The sequence below is a fragment of the Rutidosis leptorrhynchoides genome, chromosome 1 (genome assembly GCF_046630445.1).
Source record: "Rutidosis leptorrhynchoides isolate AG116_Rl617_1_P2 chromosome 1, CSIRO_AGI_Rlap_v1, whole genome shotgun sequence".
Classification (NCBI taxonomy): domain Eukaryota; kingdom Viridiplantae; phylum Streptophyta; class Magnoliopsida; order Asterales; family Asteraceae; genus Rutidosis; species Rutidosis leptorrhynchoides.
Window position 1 is genome coordinate 248,093,766 of NC_092333.1, and position 7,863 is coordinate 248,101,628.

Genomic DNA, 7,863 nt, shown 5'->3' on the forward strand with positions numbered 1-7,863 from the left:
CTTGGACTTGTTTAATGTTAATGGACTCATGGTTTTGGGCTTATAAGCCCACCCTACACCTTATTGGAGTAACTAGTCCATTACTACTACTTGTAAGTATCATTTGAACATGAACTAGTTAGTTTAATGCTTAGGAATCTTGTTACTTCTCCTCCCCATGCACATACCACCTTGTAACCAACTTTAATGAGCTTTACATGCTAGAAACCATTGAATTAATCCCCTCCCCCTCTTTGTTTTCTGCTTGCCGTAGCTTTTTGGTATGGAGGGAGTCAAATTTCTTTTTTTTTTACTTACTACTTGTTCACTTGTATCCTTCATTCAAACACATACACAAATACTTGTAATTTCTCTCAAACATTCTCTCTTTTCTCTCTAGTTGTTGTAAGTAACTTGGACTCTTTTTCTCTTCTTCATTTCTTGTAAAAACTGAAACCAAACATCACTTAATCATCATCATCTTTTGTTACTTGTAGTTTGATTACTTGTTGTTAGTTTGTTACATATAATTGTTAGTTGTTCTTTACTAGTTACAAGATCAAACTTACTAGTTTGATTCTTCATAATATCTTGTATTTATCAAGAACACAAGAACATAAACTTACTAGTTTATGATTCTACATTCATTGTTTCAAAAGTTTGTAAGTTCATAGTTGTTAAATTCATACTTGTAGTTCTTAAAGTAAACTTAAAGTTTACTTTACTTAAAGATCAAACCTTGGTTGAATCTTTAAAAGTATGAACAAACCATGAACTTTTACTTGATTACTTAGTTTACTTTATCATTTTGTACACTTTAATTTCATGTTTGTTGTTGTTGTTGGTCAAGTACTACAAGTTAGTCTTGATCTCATACTTTCTTGAAACTTAAAGATAACTTAAAAGTTCAAGAATATGTAAATAAGTTTTCTTTAAATATAACTTTGTATACTTATGCTTGATCTAGACTTTTGGGTCTTGAATCTTCAAGATCTAACTAAGAACTATGTTCTATATCCTAAGATCTTGATTAGTTAGTTTACTTTCAAGTTTGTAACTTGTTATTAGCTTTAAAGTTCATGTATGTGTTAGATCTACGACTTTGATGTAACATTGGTTCATCAAACTTCATACAACTCTTAAGTGAGTTGTGCTTCATGTCTTGGACTTGCACAAGGGTTATGATGGTAGAAACTTGGTAAATATGATGTAAACACATCAATGAGTTGTACACTTGAAGCTATAGGCATCAAGGATGAGAACCATGATGAACATCAAACACCAAACCCACCGGAACCCATTATTTTTCTGCTTACTGTTCTCTGCCTACTGTTCTGCTGTTTCAGTAACAGACCAGTAGACCTGGGCTGTTGTGATTATGATTTTCAAATAGATCTTTTCGAGTAGATAACTTTTCATATAGGACTCATCTTAATCCGAGTTACGGTTTAGGATTTATGGCCCTCCGATCGTCACTATGTCCTTTAACGTTGTGCAGAAATTTCTGACCTACTCGCACTTAGACCGTCGCCACGGTCAAACGAAGACGAGTTTGCTTCTGTAAATTTTACCACACTTAAAGGACTCATATACGATGCCATGGCCACTGGTCTCACCTTAATTCAGTAAGGGTAGAGGCCGTGGTGACTGATCGAAATCAGCTTTTGTTTTAAACTACTTTCATGAACGAAACTTACTTTACACATTTTGTTAAATGATGAATGATGATGACCCTTAAGACCTTATTTACATACTTTTAAACCTATTAAGATAATTTACTGACTTAGTACTATTTGCCTTAGGTTGAGGACCTTCGGACCGATTACTTGCACACCTTTCCGAACCAACTTTACGACTACATTATCATTGTGAGTTATAGCATTCCCTTTTTACTTTAACTTATTTTGAGAACTGAGAATACATGCAGATTTTTACATACTAGGCACGAGTACTTAAACTTATATATGTGTGGGTTATACAACGGCATAAACATTCCCTTTAGCTCGGTAACGTTTAATCATTGGTTTTTGAACCGTGAACGCGAATCTTAGATATGGATCCATAGGGTTTGACATCCCCACTCGGGCTAGTCGCGCTAGTATTTAACGAGTGTTTAATACTTCGTAGACATACGCACTTGCCAAGTGTACTTTCAGGGGGTATAAACGTTAAGTTAGTTACCAAGTGCCCACGGTTAACATATACTTTATCATATTGTTTTGAAACGCTCTTTGTAGCACTGAAATCTCGTGGCCTACCTTACATACTGTTATACTTAAACTATAGCTCACCAACCTTTGTGTTGACATTTTAAAGCATGTTTTTATCAGGTGCTTGAGGTTAGCTTCCGCTGTGTACTAGTCGTGCTGTAGACACCCGCTGCTTAGAGTTGTCATCGCATGAACTACTTTACCTTGCATTCAAACTTTAGTACTTTTGAACTATGACTTGTAACGACCATTGTGGTCACATACACTTATTATTTGCTTCTACTTAGTGAAGCATGCTGTTGGATTGTAAAACATTCGATGTTGGTTTAGACATCACTTTATTATTGAATGCAAACTCTTTTTGAAAACGCATATAGTACTTAACCTTGTAATGATCATGTTGTTGATGATTCGTACACGATGGTTTTGTACGAGGCATCACATAAGACATCATTACCAAACTTCAATTGTCCCAGAACTTGCATAGCAGGCTCTGCAGGATGACCCATTCTGTTATGCCAAGTAAATTTTGATAAATAACAAGTAACAGAACAATTATTAATAGCATAATTACCACAAACATCATCAAGAACATACAACCCATCCTGAACTCTACCAATCCCCAAGGTCCTTCCCATTATCCCATTCTTTGGTAAATCCTGAATATAGCAATTATTTTCATCAAATCCTATGAACTTCTTACTATCTCTAGCAACTTTGTAAACAGACAAAAGATTAATAGCATAACCAGGTACATCCAACACATCAAAAAGTGTTATATGTTTACTTAAAACAAAATCTCCTATCTTAGAAATTTTTACACAGGTACCATTTGGATGATCCACTTTTAAATTAAGGTTTGAAATGTCAACCACATTTTTTAGATTTTGTCAGTAGTAATATAATGTTGGTTGGCACCAGAATCAATAATCCAATTTGGATTAGGTTTAATGAATTGAACATTAGTACCTGATATATTAGACTTAAAATCATTGTTGCCTTTGCTATTAATCATTGACAAGATTTTAGTTACTTGCTCTTCAGTGAATGGAAAGGTGGATGAGGTAGTGATAGCTGCATCAGAAGCAACATTATTATTTGTGAATGGTTTGTTGTTGTAATTATTTGACCATGATGAGTTTGTGTTATTATTGTTATTAGAATTATTATTACTGTTACTGTTGTTATTCTTAGAAACTCTTCTGTTAAAACTGGGAGGATACCCAATTATCTCAAAACATCTATCAATTGTGTGTCCAAGTTTATTACATTTTGTGCACTTAAGATTAGGATTTGGACCCCTATTATTGTTAAACTTTGACACATTATTACTGATAATACCAATATTATGAGATTGAGTTTGAGTTTTAACATTGAAAGCAGATGAAGTCTGAATTTTGTTAGCAGTAAAACTAGAGGAAGATCTATGAGATTCTTCCCTTGAAATAACAGCAAAAGCATACTTAACTGAAGGTAGAGGATCCTGTGTTAAAAGATTTGTTCTAACAGGTTGATATGAATCATCTAATCCCATTAAAAATTGCATCAGTTTTATTAAATCAGAATGTTTTTGAAAATCTTTATTTGCATCACAAGAACAATTTGGTAATTCAACCATTGCATCATATTGTTTCCACAAAGAGTTTAATTTGTGATAGTATTCAGAAACAGGACCACCACTTTGTGTTAAAGAATTTATTTTATGATGTAAGTTAAACACAATAGATCCATCTACTTTGTTATAAGTCTCCTTTAACTCATCCCACACCTCTGATGCTACCTTAGAGAAAATTTGACCAAGATAAAGTTCTTCTGAAATTGAATTTAAAATTCAAGATAGAACAACTGAATTGCATCGATCCCATTGTTTACTTAAAACCTCATCAGCTGTATTTTTTTCAACAGTATTATCAATAAAACCTTTTTTATTTTTTGTTTCAAGAGCTAAAATCATGGCACAAGACCAGACTCTGTAATTTTCAGTTCCAATTAATTTGATATTGATCAGAGGTGTGCTACTAATGTCACTAGGGTGAAGATACAATGGATCAGCAAAATCAAGTTTGCTGATCAAGGTTTCTCCACCTTCATCACTCATATTGAACAGAAATAAAGAATAAAAGAGAAGAGTTCAGAGACCTTGATGTAAAAACACGCAAGTTAACTCTTCAAACCACAATCTGCACAGATAGCAGATTAGAGAAGAAAAAAGGTTGCGATCTCACCAGTTACCAATTGGTGAGTAGGAGAAGAGAAACCTTACAGTGATTGCTCTGATAGTGTAAAGCAGCGGAAGAAAAAGAAGAAACAATCACCAGGAAACCCTAATTTTAAGAATTAGGGTTTGTAAGAATCAACAACTCCAAAATAGAAACAATCGACCCTGTGTTCTTCCCCAAGACTCAATCGCGATCAAAAGAAACCAGATCTATCAGATCTAAAAGTAGATCTGACAAATCAAACACGATGAACAGAAAACCCTAACTTCGATCTTTGAAACAAAACACAACCAGAAATCACCAAACGATCAAGCAATCGATCACTCTGATACCATGAACAAATTTAAACAATGAAATAAATCTTATTAATCAATGAATCTACAAAACTTCAATTGTACCAGATCACAGTTACAATCTCTAACACGATGAGATTGTTCAATAGAAGAAACAATTACAGAAACAAAGAATCAAATCAGAAACTATCAACCAAGATTCAAGAGAATTGATCTTGGGTAAATACAGCCAAACCCTAATTGATGATTGAACGAGAGAGAATACAGAATAATGGAAAAAATATGTGGAATGATCTGGAAACCCATCGAGAGATGGATATATGCTGTTGTATGTGGATCACTTGACACTTGGGCTATAATACAAGCCCAATATTCACTAATAAGCCCAATGTATAAATTAGCAATAATTTATCTCTTCAGCCCAGTTATTAGCTTCTAGTCTTGAACACCTTTAATCCTCACAAGCTTATAACAACTGCACAGCTGAGCTGATCCTTCCAGAAAATGTAAATCATCAAAACATCTACAAGTAAACATTTCAAGTTAGAATGAGAAACAACAAATATAAAACTAAGATTGAATAATCTAAATATACGTAGATTATTTAATAAAATTTATACCTTCAAGAAATTGATGAAACTATCAGAATTCACATGATGGTCTTCAATAAAAGCACGCATGGCGTCAAGAGAAATAGCATGAAAAGGAATTGAAGAGGATGATGAAGTTGTGTTTGGAAGATTAGAGGAAGAAGGAGAAGATTTATCAAAAAGTTTCATCATCAGTATCATCATCATTGTCGTCATCACCGCTCTTGTTCTCATCAGCAACATCTTCATCAAAAAGAATAATTTCTAAACGGAAATAAGAAAATGAAATATAGAAAATATTTAAAAAGATATAAAATATAAAGAATAAAGATCGAAAACATACTTTTTGAACACTTGAAACGTTTGGGATTAAGTGGTGTTGTCACAGAACGTTTCCCAACCTTTTTGGTTTTCTTCATTAGCTTGCAAGAAGGTGGAGTATTCATAATGTCAATTTCAGGAGTAGGATCGGATACAGACTTCGAGTTTCGTTCATGAGTTTTCTCAACATTCTCCTTAGACGCAGTGCTTATCTTCTTAGCTTCAATTTTTTCAGCAGTTTTTGGCCGCTCGGAAACTCTGATCTTATTCAAGTCGCGAACACTGAATGTATCAACAACCCTCGTTTCATCTTCTGAGAAAAGTGAAAAATCAGTATGTATATATGTATAAACAAGAATAACTAAAATCTTTAGTTATAATTCACAAAGAAACCCTACCATGGCCTTTCGTTATGAGTACTGGAACAGGAGATGATAGCCACTCACTACTCACACTAGCAAGAACAAGTATTCCCTCTGGGCAAGGCCTTTGTGGTAATCTTAATTCACTAATATTGTCAACAAGTTCACGATCTCTTTTACCTAGGCATTTAGCCTTCCCAGCACCAACACCAGCAATCGACCATTTTCAGACGGATATCCACAAAAAGAAGGGTTCTTACCAATCATGCAAGGAAGACTCCTTATCTCCAACAAATACTTTTCCCTTCTTACAATAAAATGTGTACCATCATTTTCTAATACATCGAATGAGAAAAAGGGCATGAAAAATTTTCACTTTGGAAGTTTGTTGAGGACAATTAAAGTACATCTCAAAAAGATTTATTTTATGGACACCGTGTGGGTTTATTTGACTTAAGCTAATACTAAAATGCTCAAGAACATTTAAAAGAAAGGGAGAAATATGAATACGAAGATTAGAGACACTTATTTGCACGGCATATGGAGTAATTTTTTTTCAGGAGGACTATTCGCTCTGTCAGAAGGGGAAGGAATCATTAGATGACATTTATCAATGTTTTAAAGGTTTTTCGTAACAAATCTAACGTCTCTTGAGTCATCGAACTATGAATTGTGCGAAGATCTTTTGTATCTTTCACGTCCACAGTACTCAAAGTCTCTCGGCCAAGGTAAAATTGTAGGGTAAATTATAAAAGAAGTGGAGAACGTAAATCACTAACCTTGAGGCGGTAAAGATGAGACCTAAAAAAACTTCAAAAGTGTGTTGCACAGAATGGATGATGAAAGCGTATATAAAGTAAAAGATAAAGATCTGTAAAAAATAATACCAAACAAATATACCAGGTATTTATAGGGCCGGTGAATATATATATATATATATATATATATATATATATATATATATATATATATATATATATATATATATATATATATATATATATATATGGTTCAGATAAAAATAGTGTATGGTTAAAGATCAACAAAAGAACATTCCTGAAGTACATTTGAAATTCAAATTGTTTATTTTAAATTGAAACGTTATAAATGGTCTAATTAATCGCCAATATTCGTGATTGTTAGTCAACTCAATACAGCAAAAGGCAATTGCAACGGAAATCCCTTCCCAAGGCAAATGTACTTTATTTATAGTTTAGTGTCTTTATGTTTACAAAATAAAAACATCAAACATGTGGGGACTTAATGGTGTGCCTATGGTTTGTACGCATACAAAACTCATCATAGACCAGCAAAAACACTTAGAAAGCATAAAAAATGGAATTAAAAGCAATTTTAAATATATATTCTTTCAGTATTATCCGTTTTAAAAAGCATTCTAAATAGTAAGTCAGCCCGCCCAACGTTTTGTGTAATCCCTCAAGGTTTCTCTTTATGATTAAGCCCTAAAAAACACATGAGCAACATATATGCCACATCAGCATAAAAGCACGAAGTCGATTATAAACATTTTGTGTAAATCAACTAATAACAGCGTGACACGTGTCTCCGAACATTACGGAGCGCTCACGGCTATGAATAGGCCACCTGGCCCATCACTTTTCAAGTAACTTGGACTTGTGGCAGAGAACGCGCTTTCTCTCACACACAGTACTTTCTCACTCTAGAACATGAATACTTAGCCGCAAAGCGCTAGATGGACGAACTCCTAGTTTGCTTCCGCCAAAATTGATAAAGTCATCCCACGACCTATAAATATGTAGTCATGTATATGTTGTCTTGCTTTTTTAGACCTCGAGTTTTAGAACCATGTAAACCATTTTTGTCAGGATCTAAAACCGGGAAGACACGAGCCAGTCCATATTTGAATA

General features: G+C 33.8%; 1 protein-coding gene across 1 annotated transcript; it reads right to left on the bottom strand.

Annotated features, from left to right (window-relative positions):
* Positions 1 to 304: 304 nt before the first annotated feature.
* Positions 305 to 4,287, bottom strand: LOC139896546 (uncharacterized). The gene is made up of 5 exons (XM_071879198.1): positions 4,110 to 4,287; positions 3,369 to 4,001; positions 3,159 to 3,263; positions 2,647 to 3,033; positions 305 to 429 (listed from the first exon to the last, which is right to left on the bottom strand). The coding sequence occupies exons 1-5, from the start codon at positions 4,285 to 4,287 to the stop codon at positions 305 to 307; spliced, it is 1,428 nt and encodes a 475-aa protein (XP_071735299.1).
* Between the last annotated feature and the right edge of the window lie 3,576 nt (positions 4,288 to 7,863).